The 20,193-nt window shown below is 43.7% G+C and overlaps 1 protein-coding gene across 1 annotated transcript in view; it reads right to left on the bottom strand.

Annotated features, from left to right (window-relative positions):
• Positions 1 to 20,193, bottom strand: part of AIPL1 (AIP like 1 HSP90 co-chaperone) — a 256,206-nt gene that overhangs the window by 22,097 nt on the left and 213,916 nt on the right. The window contains exon 5 of the mRNA XM_085649906.1: positions 7,173 to 7,314. Coding sequence (XP_085506032.1) covers positions 7,173 to 7,314 — 142 coding nt within the window. The remainder of the gene's footprint in view (positions 1 to 7,172; positions 7,315 to 20,193) is intronic.

Here is a 20,193-nt window from a genome sequence, read left to right as displayed (position 1 = left end):
CGATTGTGGGTGTAATGGTGACTAACATGCTAGATTCCTCATCAGTATGTGACTGCTTTAGACCGTCGCTCTTTATGTGAGTATCTGAGTGTGGGTCTATTAATAGAGACCTTTTTATTTCCGGCACAACGGCCGTCCCTTTATTAATCAGTCAGTCCAGCATGTCCAAACAACTAAAGCTATTTTGTAGGGGAAGATAGTTATCAGCAGTGGTTCTGGTGGTGAGGTGTTCTAAATTTACATTAGGTCTCCGCCTGTGATCTCTTCTGGGAACCAGTTTCCATCCCTCTCCATCCAATTCATGTCTTGGGAGAGGATAGAAAAAGGACAGGGGCAATGTGTGGATAGATGTCCCGTGCGTGTTTCTTGGCCAGCTGCAGATGTATTTCACAGTGGCAGGGTCTCTAAAATTGATCACGGCGCAGTCACCCTGGATGCTCTTATTGGTAGTACCCACCCAGGGGACTCTTCTCACCATAAGAACCTCAGCGTGTATTCCCTCTGGAAGGGGTCTGTTTTTGGACAGCCAATGAGTAATTTTATTTTTTAGTGCACCTGTTGACTCTCTATCAGCGGGATTCAGTGGAGGAATGCCGGCTAGGATTACTGCGTAAGGGTTAGCCTGTGGTGGAAGGTTATACGTTGTGTCCTGCCGGGCCTTCAGATGTGGCTCAACATGAGGCGCATTGAAAGCATCTTGGGCTTTCTCCATTGCATGTGTTGGTTTACAGGTTAAAGGATGCTCTGTTGGTAATGCTGGGGGATCACAAATTAAAATCGGCTGAGGGGGTGTTGCAATTTTCCTGCGTGGGAGCAGGGATTTATCAGTGTTTAACTCACTAGCCTTGGTGGATGATGACTGTTTCCCCTCTGCCCTACTTGAGAACCCCTTTCTAATTTCCAATAATAGTGTTTCTATCTTGGAGATGCGGTCCTCCAGGGGACTTAAAATTTCCTTTAGGAGAGTTCGGATTTCCAAGAGAGAAAAAGGCTCAATTATAGAGATAGAATTGTGGTTGGAGGGTTGCTCGGGCGTTTTAGAGGGAGTTGGTGGCCTATTTTTTCTGGAGTGATTTAATGACTTGGTTTTGGAAATATGAAGGTTGGGGTCACTTTTTAGATTCCGGTTTGGGGCGGTCACCTTGCGGCCTCGAATAGAGCCAGCCTTCGTCTTTCTTTTAGGGAACGCTCCTTCCCTCATCCTCCGTGCAAGCTCAGAGTTGGGAGTAGATCTTTCGCCAGTTGCGTCATCGGCAGGCAAGATGGAAGTCAGCGGTAGAGAGGGAGGCCTGGCAGAAGGGAGAGGCAATATGCTTATGTCCGTAATGGCCGTCATATCACTATCATTGTTTGTTGGGACAGGACTAGGTGAGTCAGCCAGGACGGGAGTGCCAGTAAACCCCCCAGATTTAGGTGCATCAGTGTGTCTGCGGGAGGGGGCAAGTGCAAGTGGACCAAGCGAAGATCGTCTAACCCAGTCGATCTCTTGGGAAATTCGCCGTTCAAGAATAGATATTTCATCGATTAACAGAGAACCGGCTTTGGCAAAGTAAGTGTCAAGAGTACCTTTGGCCGGTCCTGCAGCGCGCGTAGATCTGCTTCTTGTTTCTATGGCCGACATCCTCCAGTGCAATTTGAGCAGCTGTACAGTGTGAATGGAATGAGTGACGGGGCCTGGCTCTGGCTCGCCTGTCCTCGAACGGCCTCAAACGGCCCGCTCTTTGCCCGGTCTTCGCTCCGCCCTTCGTTCCGCGCGCGTTCCGCTGGCGCGATTACTAGGGCCAGTTGATATGATCGCGGAGAGTCAGGGGGAGTGGCTGGGAAGAGGACCCAGCTGCGCCGATGGTGCTGCGGGCGCTTGGCAGGCTGGTCCTCGCAGTCCCGCCCTCCGCCGTGGACAGGTGTTGAGTAGGCGTTCGGGGAACGTAGAAGCTGCTAGCTGGCAATCCGGGCAGACAAAGTTCACTTTCAAACTGGAGCTTTTATCCTCGAGCGGCTCCCGCGAAGCGGGGGCCGCGAGTCGCTGAATTGGCCAGGGGGAGTGGCTGGGAAGAGGACCCAGCTGCGCCGATGGTGCTGCGGGCGCTTGGCAGGCTGGTCCTCGCAGTCCCGCCCTCCTCCGTGGACAGGTGTTGAGTAGGCGTTCGGGGAACGTAGAAGCTGCTAGCTGGCAATCCGGGCATATATTGTTGGGGCCATTATTTTGTCATAGCCGCATTTAATGTGAAATGTGGGCCGCAGGTCTATAGCATACGTTGGAGGCACTTCTTCATGATCGTGTATACCGGGTCGACAGCAGCTGCACCGCTAGTTCGCTGGCAGCTGCACTTCGCTCAGTTTACGTATGCGATGGGGTCCGAGGGAGGTCTCTGCCAACGGGGGCATCTTTATTTGATATAATACAGCATTACAGCATTATCTTTCCATGGGGCATTGATTGAAATTACCCCACCTCTGGCAGTAGGTGCGCAGGTGTTCCTGTGGCCTACGTTATCGGCCTGATTTTCTCTCCAATTGCGTTGATTCATTGGAGTGATCTCCAAAACTGTAGTCGTGTTTTTGGGCCCTGATGTGTTTATGCATGTCGCTTTGGCCCCACATGGTTGGACTAACAAGTACTATTATCATAGACTGCACAATATGCACAAGGATGATGTTTTTCATGATTTTATGACATGTGCACCGTATGAGTATTTACTTCAGGGCTCTGTGATGCTATGCTTAATGTTTTAATGCTAGGTGCAACTTTTAAGGATTTACCTAGTGCCCTAACTGTTATGGGTATGACAATTGCCTTAATGAAAAGGGATTTTATGATCTATGTGACGTCCTGTCAAGTGCCTAGTGGCACAATGATTTATGCGAGTGTAGCCGAATGTGTTTGGTGTATAATACAAAGGACATTTTTATATCACCTTGTTTAGAGTCTCTTTTTGTGGTGTGCCTAGGGTGTCACTCATGTTTGTGTGTATTGCGCAAATGATTTACACATTGCCTCTGGGGTAAGCCTGCCTGCTCCGCCAAACTACCAAGGGAGTGAGCAGGGGTTATCTTGTGTGTGTAGCTCCCTTACTGTGAGTAGAGTGGTAGGTGCTGCCTGGCTTTTGTGCATGCTCTAGCGAACCAGAAACCCCATTTCTAACAATAACAACATAAACTTTATCTGGTGAAGTGCATTTCAGCATCCATATAAAGTGAGGAGAATATTTACCAAGCAGTTGCATCATTCTTGCACCCCGCAATGGGGTGCAAGGGCGACACAACTACTAACTAAGATACATCAAGCCACATAAGGCCACTTTGAGTGGCCTTGATTGACTTGATAAATCTAGAGAAACGCAATGCAGCGCAGTGCATTGCGGTACTCTGCCCCAGGGAGGCATTCCATGGATGAAGCATGGGTGTTCCCACACATCCACCTGTGGATTTTGGTGCATTCCCATTACTGGTAGACGTAGGAATGCGTCAAAATGCTATGCTTTCCCAGGTGAGGCACCACGAGGAGAAATATCATTATTTCTCCCTGATACTTCCTCTTTCTATGTGAGCTGCATTCTGCAGTCCACATAGAAAGACGGAAATGCCTCAGTGGATTGTTTTTATTCAGGAAGGTGTCCCTTCCCGCACAAAAACAATCCTACCTGCAACGCAGGCGCCCTTGCACCATTGTGGGTCTGCATTGGCGCTTGGCAGCACATTGTGCACCAGTGCAAGGATAGAACAGCAATGTGTCGTATAATGTTAAATACTGTGCATTCCTGCCCTTTCCCTATCACACAGCGCAGCAATGTGGCTTGCTGCACTGCATAATTGTTTGATAAATGTGCCCCTGACTGAGACACTTAAAATGATACAAATTGCACTGTCTTATCTGGTGTTGAGTTATGGAGGTGTGCAGTATAGCGAAGGTGCATCTGATTTTAACTGTAAGATTTGAGAACATGTCAGTATCACAGCCTGTGAGCAGCTAGCATGGAATAATGTAACATCCCTAGCTACATCAGGTGCGGTTTGCTAGAAAAAAATCCGGATTCCCTGTGAAGAATTCTTTCTCTATTTCATGCATTTATTGTTGTAAAATTGTGTATGAGAATTTAAGATCAGCTATGAAGCCCACCTTGTAACACTGGAGGAGACAGTACTGTGAATATTGATGATTGTATCAAATAAACATCTTTAACGGGGTGTCCCTCAGACGTCTGACCTATCTGTTTTTGCTGGCTATAGAACTTGCTAAGGAGTAATTATGTGTCTGTGCCCCCTTTGAAAATGTCTGGAAATGCATGTTGCTCATTGATATATTTTGCTTGTGTGCAAACTTTGAAGCTACCACAAAAAGAAAGTGTCAGCTCGTGTAGATTTTTTTCTGACTACAGTTCCAACCTTGTCCACTGAAGGGTTCAATTATCTGAGAATGTCTCCAAGTCTGAAGGTAAACTGTTGGCCAGGTCAAAGGGCTAGGCTTTACTCTAGCCTTGCTACATGTTGGGCAAACAAAAAAGGTATGTACCAGACTGAAGCCGCTCCCAGTGGGGTGTCGCTAGTGCTAGTGCAGTTTTAGTCTGTGAGTGCAGGCATCTCACAAAAGTGAAGGACTGGTCTCAAACACCGTCTGGTGTCATGCTTCATTATTGACCAGTCCTCGCCCTCTAAAAACTTGGTTTGATAGAGGGCGGGCATACACCTGACGACAGGGATGCACTTCTAAACTAAGTGGGGGCCCATGGGAAAAAGTAGTGAGTTAAAAGGCCATTAAAGATGTCAGCTTAAATTTAATAGTGCTAGCATCTATATGGTAGTTTAAAACAAGGTGATCGGTGTAATGGGGATATTATTGTCCCCCAACCCCTATCAATGGCGTCAACATGTTTCTGCCTAAGGCCCAGTTGGGTCTGCGGCATTCATCAGGACCGTGATAAACAAAAACAACGGGCTCCACTCTTACTATGGTGAGAGGATTTCCACTCAGTGGGGTGATGAGGATCATGCTCCACCGTGATATGGTTAAATTCTTAAGCCTTATAATGAGGACAATTTGACAAAGCTGACATCTTTAATGGCCTTTTAACTCACTACTTTTTCCCATGGGCCCCCACTTAGTTTAGAAGTGCATCCCTGTCATCAGGTGTATGCCCGCCCTCTATCAAAGCAAGTTTTTCGAGGGCAAGGACTGGTCAATGATGAATCATGACACCAGGCGGTGTGTGAGACCAGTCCTTCACTTTTTGTGAGATGCCTGCATTCACAGACTAAAACTGCACTAGCGACACCCCACTGGGAGCGGCTTCATTGTGGTACATAGTTTATGTTGGAGGCTGCTGACTCCCAGCACCCTGTGCCTCTGGTTCCCTTACCCCAGATTTGGTCTGGACTTTGTGGTCACACAAACAAAAAAGGTGCCAGGCCCTAGTCTACCACACCTTATAGACAAATACTGATTTTATTTTCCCATTTTTTTCTATATATACCTTTACTTTTTATTTAAGAAATCATAGCTCCTTTTCCCATTCTTCAATCTTTGATGTCTTTTGTCATTTTAATCATTAAATTGTACTTTTTTGTTGGAATACTTTCTTTAGTTGAATTTCTTGACTTGGTTGACGTTAAATGCTATATGCATTTTTTCTGAGGGAAGCTTGATAACCCTGAGGCCTCATCCCAAATTTGTGCCACACCTGTTGCTGCTTCTTTTTGCTGCAGAGGACAGAGAACTGGTGAAAGGCATCAGGCTGCATGGTTTAATAAGGACTGAGGAATATGAACATGCCTGTGGCAAAAGCAATCAGAGCCCAATATGAGGAGTACATATATTGCCATGCAAAATACTTCGTAATGCTTTTACATAGAAAGCAAATGTCTTATTGGTGGGAAAGTTTTCAGAAGTCGTTTTGTGATGGTGGGCCTTATGTACCAAGGGATTTAGCATTCGTAAACTCGTTGGTCCTTTAAATAAGAGAGTTTGCGAATTCTAACCATTTTCAAAATGTGCAAAGCACATTTAACTATTTTGAAAAGATTTTCCGAATTGCGAAATGGGTTTAGGAAACCATCATGAATCGGTATTTGGAAGAGATGTGCCTAGGCCCTCCCTTCCAAATAATGGTGTCTTATGAAATGTATCAATGTTTTGCAAGAGAATTCCGGTAGCAAATAATTAAAACTTTCCTTCAACCTCAAAAGAGGTGGTAAGCTATTTTCCAATGAAAAGGAGTCCCTAGACCCCTGGCCCCTTGTGAATGTTTAAAACAATTTTTTTTAGGAGTAGGCAATGGTCCACAGGACCACTGCTTATTAATAAAGCATGCTAACAAAACATATCATTTTTCTTTTTAGACACATCCTATTTTCCATTTAGGAAAACAAGTTGCATTAAAAAAATATTATTTTTATTGAAAAGCAACCATAGACATGGTGATCTGCTGACACCAGCATGCCACCATGCCTGGGAATGAACACAACAGTAGTGGGTCTCAATTTGCAACCTACCGTATTAATAATTATGAGATAGGTTGAATTGCAACCTACTATGATTCTATATTTTGTGAACCGATCTATTAATACTTAGGTCAATTTGCAAAATACAAATGCATTCAGTGAAAATTGCAACCACTATTACTGAATGCATTTTTAGTACATTAGGTCCACTGTATCTGAAATTATGAGTAGATCTAAAAAACAGCCTGAATGTAATATTGCCGCTTCTGAATGGTCAGCACACATACCTCAGTTGTATAAGCATCTATCTCTAGTCAACAATTTAGAAACATCTTCCAAGTGACTAAATACATTTTGCCAAGTTCAATGGAGGAGATATTTAATTTATAAACTAAGCAAGGCAAAGTGGATAACCAAGGCCAAATTTACATTGGTAGGCCAATGTCAATCTTCTGGTTTTCCACTGCATCTTTATTTGGCAATGTCCCTCTTTCTTGGAAGGGTACTTGGCTGAAATTACAGGTTGACCTTCTTACTGGATGGAGAGGAAGTTCTTTGCTAAATCCGTGCTGAATCACTTTAGTAAAAGTTGTTCCTCTGATCAGACTCTCAATCGAGAAGAGCTCGCTGTGATCTCATGGTAGCATCTAACATACCCCAAATGACACTTATCACAAAGAATGTCTCAATGGATATTTTGTCCAGAAGGCTGTATTAGTAAATGACTATTTGCATACCTGGATGATGCTGAATGAGGTCGGTGGTTTGCTCCAATGCTTCGTAATACTCATCCATTTTTAACAAGCACTGGCAATAGTTCAGAACAAGTGTATTAATCAACTTTTCCAGTTTCATCCAAGGGATTTCCCAAGGCTTTTCCTAAGGAAAAAAATCAGTTTGTCAATGTTGGAGATAAAACACTCCAGCGATCCTTATTCACAAAAGCACTGTGTGGTATGTTTTGTAGCACCACTGCAGTACCACGAAACGTACTACAAAGTACTATTTACAAACTTCAATTTTGCATAACTGACACTTTTGAGTAAGTTTGCTACTTTTTAGTTTTCATAAACTTCATTTTTATAGTAAGTGTAAGCTACTACAAAAGTGGTTTGTGAGTACCATAAAGTAACAAACGTACCCAAAATTGAATACTTACGCAAAAGTGTAAACTTACTCAAAAACATAAGTTACCATTGTGAATCAGGCCCTTTTTCTCTTGCTCTGTCTGTCATCACCCCACTCTAGTAGAACACATTTGTACAAACTATTCTTTAACCCCTTCGCTACTAGGTAATTCTCCCCCCCGTGCCCAGTCCTTTTATGGCTATTTGGGGTAGTTTGCGCTTAGGCCCCTGTACCTTTTTGTCCACATAAGGTATTCATGCCAAATTTGCGTCCTTTTCTTCTAACTTCCTGAGGATTCTAAAGGTACCCAGGGTTTGTGGATTCTGCTGAAGGGGACCAATAAATAGCCAAAATATAGCAACATTTTAGGATATTGGGGAAAAATGGGGAAAAAGTACTGAAGAAGAAAGTGTCTGGTTATTTCCCTGCAAATCATATCAACAAAGAGTTTTCAGTGCTAAAATCACCCTCTTCCCATAATCATGAAAAATGCGGCAAAAATGCATTTGCTACAAGACGACAAAGTAAAGCTAAGCCGACGAGGTCATGCATGGATGGTATTACATTCTTAAACTAAGCCAGATCCAGCGGCTTAACTGGGCCTTGCCTTTTCCCCTCATCTAAAAAACATGGGGTGCATTAGGATGCAGGGCGGATCGCCACCGCCCGCATGGCAGTGACGATCCACCCTACATCCTTCCCCACCCGCCACACATTTCCCCTGCCATATTTGTATGGTGGGGGTACCGCGGCGGATGGGCAGACCGTCTGCCACTTTTCCGCCCGGTCGACAAGTCGACCGGGCGGAAAAGGGTTTAATATGGTGGTGGTGTCTGCTAGACACTACCATCCATATCAGGATGCAGGCGGGAGGCAGCCATTCCGAGGTGACGTTGCCGCCACGGTAAAGCATGTGGATTTTCAAGTTAGGGGCCTGTTGCAGGCCCCCAGGATGTTGGGGGGCACATAGGGGGTACCTAGGGTACCCCCCTGCATGTGCATGCACAACACGGCAGGCACTGCGCGGTGCCTGCCACGTTGTGCATGCATATGCACAACAAGCATTTTTGGCATTGCGGCGGGTGATGCTGAAAGCACCGCCCGCCGCAATGTTAAAAATGCAGGATGTGCCCGCCAGTGTGGCGGGCGCATTCTAATCACCCCCACGGGATCGCCGCACTTTTGTCCGCCCGCCATTCTAATGATGCTCTAAGTTCCTAGAACTGCGTATGGGTAAGTTGCCCTCCAACGCTGACCTTCCCAGCTGGAAGTTCCAAGGCTCAAAAGCATGTAGCCTATGTGGGGCATTTAATATGTATTTGCCCAGCCTTAAGACACTATCGCCGTCATTTGTTGAGGAGACATTTTAATGAAAGAGGCATCCGCACTTGCAGACCTGCCATACTAAAAAGTATGGACTCAAAGGTCCCACAATTAATCTGCCAACTGATAAAAGTTTTAATTTGTTAAAAGAAATTAACGACACAGAGATGCCGGTCACAATGCTGTTTAGTGGTCTCTCCCTGTCTTCTAACAGTCAAAAAACTGTAAATAGTAATAATGAATTAGATTTTAATGTATTGAACAAAAACTGTGGTATGTTTGATGTTTAAACTAACTTTTATTTTTGGGAATTGAGATACTCGCAAGCGTATCATGTTGCTGCAATATATCTCATGTACTGGAATATTGTGTGGGTTTTAATTAACTATACAATAAAGTATTTCTTTCTGTCTTTCTTTAAACCATCTTCCCAGCATTCAGGAACAGCCTGACTGTTGTCAGAAAATCAAAGTTTTCTACACAGTTTTGGCATTTTACTGGGACATAGCCTATTTTTGTGCTTTCAGCCTCCTTCCAGTTAGTTGTAGAAATGGGTGTGAAAGAAATAATGGATCCCAGAAAGCTATTCATTTCTGAAAAGTAGAGGGGTAATTAGTGTAGATCCTTGAGGGTTTTCTTATAGAAACTAACAGTTGAAATAAAAAAGTATTGAAATTGAGTTGAAAAATCAGGCAGTTGTGCCAACGTTTTCACCTGTAACTTTTTTTTAAGTATGGCAGATTTTTTAAAGCAATATGCCGTTACGTATGCTGGACCCTTCTGGTTTGCAGGGTTATATAGGACTCGTAGGTTCAACAAGAACCCAAATTCCACAGAGCCAGTAACTGAGCTGCGCCTTGCAATGGTTTGTCATTGTGTACCGGGTATATAGAAATTCATTTGGTCAATATAAATAGTGAAAAATAGGTATCAAGGACACATATGTATTTTGGAAATGGGACCAAAATATAGAGTTTAGAAGCAGTGGTTATTTGCACATCTCTGAAATTGTGGGTACCCATTACCAGCATGTGAATTAGAGGACATTTTTCAAAATTATTCTTTTTTACACATAGTCTTACATTGGGAAGACAGAAATGCATAGAAAGTCAATTGGTAACAACACTTGTTCTTCTGTTCTGTATTCCCCTAAGTATTTTGATGAAAATAGTGAGGAAATATGAATTTTGTGATCAGTTATGGCCCCTATCGTAGACCCCAACGGCTCCATGTGCATGCTATAAGTACATGTATGTTCCCTCCAGTTCCAGTTTTGAAAACGCAAATACATGTGCGTCCGCCGTCAACATGTCCTCTTTCAGATCCACCATGAATGGGTCAGATATTCTATTCCTAAGTATGAAAGGCCACCGACTTTATGTGGTTCACTTTCCACATTTTACAGATTCAGGCGAGTAGGCCCTGAATTCTGCCATCAAGCCTTTCCTGCTTTCTGCCTCTGGAAGCTCCAGCCTGAGCCTGCATCTGTATCCATGAACTTTGTCCTACTCCCTGCGCGGCTAACGGTGCCTGATCCAGCCTGTTGCCTGCCAAAAACTGTATTTCACCTTCAAGATTATCTGCTCCGCTCCTCATCTGACACATTCCTGTCTAGTAGTTTAGGTAAACATTCCTCCAGCTACCGTGCAAGGGGCCAGGCCTCACTGTCCTCGTGCAAGTAATTCATAGCCCCTGTTACCATGAAAGATTCCTGCCCCCTCGCATCTCATGTAGACACTTAGACGCTCGTACACGCACTAACAATCAGTATAGAATAGATTCCGTCCGAGAGACCTTTCCTTTTGGATAATACAGTTCTTTAAACATAAGATATTAGATATGATTTGGGATTAGGTTGACATGACCCCTCAGACTTCTGTCTCCACATGTAGAGCTAAATGTCAAGTCCCCTTCACCCTCTAGTTGCACGTCAATCACACGTCATGCGGCTGCGCACGCATCTCTGCCAAATATTTCTGCTGATATTGCAGGATTCTCTTATGGATCCACCCACTTGTGACATCATGTATAATGACGTTTTCTAAGTTACGCCTATATGTCCGCCTTTTTGGTTACGTATGCATATTTTATCTCTCTTATCAATTGTTACGCCTCCTGCATCTGTTTCACTATAATGCATTTCTTATAAAAGTGATTACCTGTCAATAATGTATTGCCCTTCCTTCCTGAACTTTCGTGGTGATGGAATTTGAAGCCTGCAATTCGAATTGTATTTCCTCTGTAAAGGAATAAAGCCTTTTAGAACCTCTAATACTACGGATTCTGCCTCTTATATTTACTGAGTTATTCTTATTAGATTTTACCGCATAAAAAATAGTACCGGTAATGAAATATTTACCACAGAAATTGGCGCCCGAACAGGGACACTTTCTCATCTCACGCGCCGGAGGTGCGTTGCAGGCCCGGTCTCCTGCCACAGCTGAACGGACAAAAACGCGTACCTGCAGGATTTCCTGTATCTCCCTCCGGCCAAGCGGGGGTGACTGAGGCTGCGATCAACACCCAGACGAGGCGGTGAGAAGTGCGAAGTATCCCGACCAGAGCCTAGCTGAGAGAGCAAGATCCGAGGTATACAGAGGCCCACCAGGTTCCGAAGTTCCGAGTCCAGTCGAGTCGAGTCCAGTCCGGTCCAGTTTCAGTTCAGTTCCGAGGCCTTCCGTTCCGCGCTACCCGGTGAGTACCATTGTCGGGGAGGCATTTAAACGTGCACATAGTCTGTGCCGGTCAAGACGGGTTTGGGTACACAAATCCGGTCTGCACTGTTTCAGCAGTGTATCTGTACTGTTTAGCAGTATATCTAGTATGTCTTGCATATAAATAAGTATTACCTAGTGTCAGTATTATGTCAGTAACTAATTTCCTATTAGTCATCATTATACGTTAAATGTTAAATGTTAAATGTTTTAAATACGTTCTATACATTGTGGTGTGAATGACTGTTCATCATTGTGTTTATTTGTATTAAGTGTGGTTAAGATTAAGTAACCAGATCTAAAAAAAAAAAAAAAAAAAAATGCCGCTCTTTTCGAAATTAAGACAGATCAAAACTAGGAAAGGGGTACTCGAAGAAGCTGTTCCCATTCCACCTAGGGACACTCCAGGATACTTTATGTATCATAAACATGGCTTAGATGCCGTGTTATTTCTTGATTTATGGGTGGACTACACCAAAGATTTACCAGAGAGTCAAAGATGGCCCGCAGCGGGGACCTGGGATGCAGATTGCATCATGAGAGTAGAAGAAGAATTATGGAAAAAGAAAGCCAGACAGTCACAGAAAGATGCCATTGAATTATGGCGTAAAGAATCATATAGACGTACAGAAAAAGCGCTCAGACAGGAAGAGAAAGGTAGAGAGAATTCGAATAAAACCCGAGAAAATCTATTAATTGAGGAAGGTACCCGAGTAAAATCAGAACAAGTAGATAGACAAAGAAACACTCTTATGAATGGTATGTATCCTCTTCTGGCCGAAGGATTACCTAAGGCTACCCCGGAAATACCAAAAGACTTGACTCCTCCATTACTCCCGATAAAAGCACATCCTAAAACAGCAAAGGACGTTTTCCTTTCCTCCTATTTAGATGACGTAGCTCCCGAGTATGCTAATACCATACCACACACACCGCTTGCCGATGGTGTTCAACGTCAAGATCATCCGTCTGTATCCCCGCAACAACAAACTCCTACGCCCATTCCCACAGGTCCGTCCGTTTCTACTGTTTTTCCGGCATCTACAATTTCTATCTTACGTCCAACGAATCCTTTCTTGCCCAGTACCTCAGATGGTGCTACAGGAGGTACGACAGACATGTTTGCCACCCCGCCGCGAAATAAACAGACCCTTAGAGATTTAGCACTCCAACGTACACCCCAACTAGTGACATCCGACATGTTTAAAGAACATCTTGTGGATTGTAGATACGATCCAGTGCCAGGTAAACAGGACAGATTGCTAATATCATCACTACGTATACGACGAGCTACATTATATTTAATGACGATACCAGGAATGGTTGAACACCTAGACAATATATATCACTTTGTCCAAACAGGGCGAGGTCCAGAAAGTATTAACGAAGCTATGGAATACCAGAAAGTGGATGTCCAAAGACAACTACTACGTTTTTTCATAAATTGTGTGATTAGGAACCAAGACAGGCCTGGGGCAGATCATGATACCATGCAAAAACTTGCCAAATGGGGTCAGAACATATCAGAAGAAAAACATGATAAACAGGCGTGTATAATCGCCATGTATCGAAAGATCCGCAAGGAAGTAGAACGAATACATAAAGAAAGACGAGAAGCAGACAGAATTGAATCAGAGGAAGAGGAGGAGCAAGAATCAGAACAAATAGAAACGATAGCTTACGTAGGTAGAGGAAGACCCCATAATAATAATACTAGAGGCTTCAATGATCCGATATGTCCGATACGTCCAGAATGTAATAGACATTTTCAAACCCCTATGTTAAATACAAGGTCCCCTGAACACCTATTCCAAGCCGCTGATAAAGTACTCCAAGATCGAAGGGGGTACCATATGCTCGATTCCATGGATGAACAAGAATTAGCCAGGTCAGCAGTACAATGGGCTGACAGTCCCAGCAAATACAGTGATGATGCACTAGCGCACACGTTTCTGAATCTTGCCCCATACGAACAGCGTTTAGCTAGTATATACATGATTCAACACCTCCTTATATTATATAAAAGCCAACACTCCGATCCAGGACCCTTACCTGACATATTGATAGAACTACTCACGAATAAATGGAGAGGGTCAGGTACTGATTTTATTAAAGAAATTCTAGAATTTCGAAACCAGTATATAACTTTCGTGTGCCCAGAACACGTTCCAGTTCCCATTATGGGAAGAAAAATGTATCACATAGATAGACTGAATCCGTTACGCGAAGTACACCCAATCAGAGGTGAAGATAATAACTTTACACGCGTGTTTGTGTACACGCCTATAACTAAAATTGAATTATTAGAAATGAAGAAAGTAGTACCCAGCCATGACAAGGATCCAGCAGGTTTCCACCGTGAGATAAAAGACATGCTACTCATGGGAGAGTATACCTACCCCGACATTATGAAAATACTGAAAGTGTTAATGCCTGCCGGTGTTTACGAGAAACTCAAAGAAAAGGAATGGGAGGTGGGAGACCAAAAGATAGACTGGACAGCATTAGAAAACGAAGAAAAGGCCCGAGCTGCAGGAGCAGGGCTTGGGGAAAAGACTACAGCACTACCAGGATTACTAGTGCAGGTACTGCCACGCTTATTAACTACGAAAAAGGAGGACTGGGGTGCAATCTCAGCCTGTAAACAAAAGCAAGATGAAGACACTAGTGATTTCTATTCCCGATTTGAAAAATGTTTTGGTATAAATAGTGGCATAAAAGCAAGTAGCGAGTCATATCCACATTTGTTTGTGACAAAATTAGTTGAAAATTCCCTACCACAAGTTAAGAATAGAGTATTGAAATTTGAGAGTACCTGGCAAGGTAATACCCCGTCACAGATGTTACAGATGTTACAATATCACCACAATAGAATTAGAGAGGAACAAGAACATGAACAAAGACGTATGAAAGATACAAAAATGAAAATGCTTGTGGCTCAGTCAGTTCCAGCTGATGGTCACCAAAAGGGTGATTCAACAGGTCCAGTTAAAGGGACATGTAACTATTGTAAACAACAAGGTCATTATATACACGATTGTCCAGTTCTGAAACACAATATCGCCACGGGTAGAACTCAGGAAAGACCACGTCCACCTAGACAGGACCAGAATCAACAACAAATTCCTCAGCATGCACAACATAGGTCAGCTCCGCAACAATTAGCTCCACAACAGACCATAGCACCACCACCAGCGCAGCCTATTGCTGCCACACAAGCGACAACGCAACAGATGTACCAGTATGCACAAGCAGATTATCCCGATTATCAGCGATACACATGAAATAGCCTAGAGAGGGAAGTTGGCTTACCCCTTATTGAGGTTCCTGTAGATCAAGAGGGACCTTATGTACATAGTGAACTATTAGGGGAAGACAGAAAGTTTTTACTTGATACAGGGGCAAGCAGAACAACGATACGACGCAGTGAAGTTCCAGGGGCACCCCTCTCAGGCTCACAGAATATTTCCCTTGGATTCTCAGGAAAACCTATAATTAATGACGTAACACAGCCTCTTCCACTCACGGTTGGTCCATTGACACGTACTACAGATTTATTGCTTACTAAATCATGCTCAGAAAACTTGTTAGGTATAAAAACATTGAAAGCTCTAGGAGCTATAATATGTTGTTCTCCGGAAGGAGTACGATTATTTTTACATGATTTTAAAGGTCACTACGTGTCCAGAGACATGGATCACCGGCTGCAGAGTTTACCTACGCATTTATGGGCACAAGGCCCCACTGATGTTGGTTGCATGAACATTACACCATATCGAGTCACACTAAAAACAGGAGTAGTACTACCACGAATGCGACAATATAGGTTACCACCAGATGCTGTTGTGGCTTTGCTGCAAATCATTGACGAACTCATTGCACAAGGAGTGGTTGTAGAAACCGACTCCAATGTATGCAATTCCCCGATAATTCCGATTCTTAAAAGAACGGATCCAAAGGCACCACCAGTATATCGATTAGTTATTGACCTGCGCGAATTAAATAAATGCATTATACCACAATATCCTGTAGTCCCAGATATCTCTTCATTACTAACTGCTATTGATTCAGAAGCAACGTTCTTCACTGTAATTGATCTCAAGAATGCTTTCTTTAGCGTCCCAATAGATCCGGAAAGTCAATATCTGTTCGGATTCAGTTTAAATGGACGAAGTTTTAAATTCACACGCGCACCTCAAGGATTTACAGAAAGTCCCAGCATCTATAGCCAAGCACTAAAACGAGAACTTGACAGTATCCACATGCCAGTCAACACTGCCTTGCTTCAATATGTCGATGATCTGCTGATCACCGCCCGAAGCGAACCTGAATGTGAAACAGCGTCACTGACGGTTTTGAAATTTCTGGCCGACAAAGGGCACAAGGTGTCCCCTTCTAAGCTGCAATTCTGTGTCCCGCGAGTTGTCTACCTTGGGCACTCGCTGTCCAAGGAGGGAAGACAGCTTACACCCGACCGCATCCAGTTAATTGCTAACATGTCACCACCCAAGACACAAAAGGAGGTACGGGCTTTTATAGGTCTCACTTCATACTGTAGGCAGTGGATCCCTCAATATGCATTTCTAGCTAAACCCCTCATCCAGTTGACAACACAGGAGGCAGCCACATCGACTGTCCTCCCTTGGACTCAAGAACACACATATGCCTTTGAAAGCTTAAAGAAAGCTTTATGCCAAGCACCTGTTTTAGCAACACCATGTTACAATAAACAGTTTACACTATTTGTTACAGAACGCGAAGGTACTGCCTTGTCGGTACTCACTCAGGAACAAGCAGGATCACACAAACCATGTGCTTATTTCTCTAGTACATTAGATCCAGTAGCTCAGGCTCTTCCTGCGTGCCTGAAATCAGTGGCAGCAACAGCTTTAGCAATCAGACAAAGCGATGCCATAGTGTTAGGACATCAATTGACAGTACAAGTACCACACGCAGTGGAGGTTCTCTTGAACCGCACACAAACACAACACTTGACTATAGCGAGACTCACCGGTTATGAATTAACATTGTTTCAGCCACACATAGAAATCAGACGTTGTAATACGTTAAATCCTGCCACACTGTTGCCAGTAAACGGAACAGATCCATTAGCACATGATTGTATAGAAGTCATTACTATCACGACGAAACCCAGACAAGACTTGACAGATATCCCTTTATCAGATTCGGACCTGACATTGTATGTAGATGGTTCATGTATGAGAACAAGTACGGGAGAGTTAGTGGCCGCTTACGCAGTCACAACAGACACTGAAGTCATTGAAACAAATTGTATTAACACTTTGTCAGCTCAAGCAGCAGAGCTCATCGCTCTGACACAAGCCTGTACTCAAGCAAAAGATAAGAAAGTCAACATATACACAGATTCACGTTATGCATTCGGAGTCGTCCATGACTTCGGCGTGCTGTGGCGAGAGAGAGGTTATCTAATCTCATGGTGCCCACATCCAACACGGACCCCTCATTCAGGGCCCTATTAGATGCGATTCATCTACCTACTGCAATATCAATTATGAAATGCAAAGCCCATACAAAAGTTACCGATATCATTTCTCAGGGTAATGACCTAGCTGACAGAACAGCTAAACAGACTGCTCAGAATCAGACTCACACAACTGACGCGACAAAGACAATAGTTCCGACACCAACACATTGCATGACAGTTAAGGATCCCGCCCTTGATATAATTGACATACAGACACATGCTACACCAGAAGAAATAAAGAAATGGACTGAATTAGGAGGGATCCAAACGGATCAAGGATGGATGACGAAGGAAAAATCTATATGGTTTCTTCCCGACTCCATGGTTCAAGTCATCATTAACACAATACATAGTCCAGCGCACCTAGGAGAAAAAGCTATGCTAGACAGTATTCAACACATTTGGTTCAACAAACACTTGCGAGCAGCAGCCAAACAGAAAGTACGTACCTGTATGATATGTTGTCAGTTTAATCCAGGTAAAAGCATCCCCGTAGAGCAGGGTGGATTTCAACATCCCGATCATGCTTTTGAAGTCCTCCAGATGGATTATATCCAGATGGAACGATGTCGAGGATTCAAATATGTTCTCGTAGTTGTCTGTGATCTTTCCCGTTGGACAGAAGCCTACCCGGTTTCAGATTACACTGCCCCGACTACTGCCAAACAGTTAGTTCGAGAATTCTTCCCACGGTATGGTTTGCCACGTGTTGTCTACTCAGATAACGGCCAGCCATTCTCATCCGAACTAATGAAACACGTTTCCCTTTTGTTAGGCTACCAATGGAAATTGCACTGTGTCCGACATCCTGAGGCAGCAGGTCTCGTGGAACGCCATAATCAAACTCTGAAAATTAGATTGTCCAAAATATGTAGAGAAAAAGGTGTCGATTGGATAGTAGCCTTACCAGTTGCACTCTTTTACATGAGAATGGTAGCACATTCTCGAACAGGGCTATCCCCGTACGAGGTGATCTTCGGTAGACCACCAAATATGTGGGGGACGCCTATACCTCGCAAAATCACTGATGTTGACTGCAATATGCTGACAGATTACCTGGCTTCCTTGATGTCTGCACTACAATCTTGTCGTTCACAGGTAGCTGCAGCTTTTCCCGATAACACTGAGGTGAAGCCCCATGACGTGGTTCCAGGTGATATGGTCCTAGTGCGGAATTTCGACCGGAAGACCCAACTGGAGCCTAGGTGGAAATCGCCAAAACTTGTTCTACTAGCCACAAGGACAGCCGTGAAGATCGAGGGACGTAAAGGGTGGTTGCACTCGAGTCATATCAAGAAATTTTATGGACTACCGTCCAGTGTGAATACTCAGCCCTGTCCCTCACAAACAGACTCAAAGCTCCCCTTGGTTGAACCCACAAAAACGGAACTTTATAAACTAAAATTAAGGTCTAGCAAGTCAGACAATTTGATTGTTTAAGTCCTCTCCAAGGTGAATCGGTTGAATTTGTCTCTGACATGTATCCTCTAGACCGGAATAGAGAAAGAAATCAACAGATGCAGCTTAAAAAGCATGCGTATTGTAAATCACTTCGTAGTCACTGCACAGTAACATTATTAATTTTGTTTTTTCTAAGTTTTCTGATCATCATTTCCAGTATATTGCTGCATATGTATTACCCTATTTCTAAATGTGCTTACAATGTTACTGCTGAACATTCTTTTAGTGAATTACCTCCGCATGAGTTGTCCTATAGATTTGCGCTGCGCAACAACACATTCATTAGTATGTTACATCATTCCCATCAGACCAGCAATGCTACAAATTGTTGGATATGTGGCCGACTCCCTCCCTATCAGAACTATAAGGGAGTTTTGCCCCTCTTCCCATATCCGTTTACACACAATGGCTCCTGTGGAGCATGGTTTAGTTTGATTAATTCCCTAGATTCAAATTCCGCAGTTTATCAAGACAACTGGGTATGGGGAAACCTGAACCTAGTTTTGCTTAAAGTCTGCTACCCTAACAAGGAGGGACTTCCCAAAAGAACAGGAACTGATCTAGAAAATGAAGTATATGGATTAGGTAATTTTACACTTAACCTCCTGATTCTGAATGTTGAATCCGAAGCTACGCCAATCTTGCCCGCTATGTCAGTATTCCCAGTTAAAGGGGAATTATGTGTGAGAAAGAATGGTTCCATACACATGGGCCATAGTAAATGCACCACTGTAATAAAATTCAGTGATCAAGGCAAGTCTACATTTAGAGCTTCCCGTCATTCCTACTTCATATGTGGCCACACTGCATACATACGCCTACCCCTAGATTGGGATGGGACCTGTTACATTGCATTCCTTCTGCCACCTGTTTTCCTAGCTCCTCCTGATTATCACAGAAATACCCATTTAGTACACAATAGACAACAGAGAGATCTCCCGATTGTCGATTACACTGAAACGGCATGGGAACAATATACAGATTTCAATAAAGGTTTCTTTCCCTATATAGGTACAGTCACTAATAGTAAACTGATACGTAGATTAACTAGAACCCTTGAAGCAGTAGTAAACGAGACTACTTCCGCCTTAGGCAATTTAACAGAAGAGCAGTCTGCTATGCGGATTGTTGTGCTTCAAAATCGTCTTGTCCTTGACGTCATCCTGGCCGATAGGGGCGGAGCTTGTAGGGTCATCGGATCAAGTTGCTGCATTTTCATACCAGAAAATTCACCGTCAGTATATAAAGCCATAACCCGCCTTCATAAGATTATAAGCCAGATACACCAGAGCCCAGGCTGGACTTGGTCCTGTTGGTTCTGGAGCGTGTTGTCCGCCTGGGGATGGAGGATCCTATCCTTCCTAGGTATTGGCTTTCTCATACTATTCAGTTGCTGCTTATGTCTACAATGTGGGCCAGCGATTTGTGGCCTGTGTGCCACATCGTGTATCCCACCTCCAAGTTTTCGTTCAAAATCCCGGAAGAAGAAAGAAGAACAAATGATGCTATATGAACAGATCGATGGATTGATGAAGATCGATATCTCCTGAGGGTCCGTAGGGGACAAGGAGGGAATGAGGAAATATGAATTTTGTGATCAGTTATGTCCCCTATCGTAGACCCCAA

This window comes from Triturus cristatus, chromosome 3_2 (genome assembly GCF_964204655.1).
Source record: "Triturus cristatus chromosome 3_2, aTriCri1.1, whole genome shotgun sequence".
Lineage (NCBI taxonomy): Eukaryota > Metazoa > Chordata > Amphibia > Caudata > Salamandridae > Triturus > Triturus cristatus.
The sequence above is the reverse complement of the archived record's forward strand: the minus strand, read 5'-3'. Positions and strand labels throughout refer to the sequence as shown.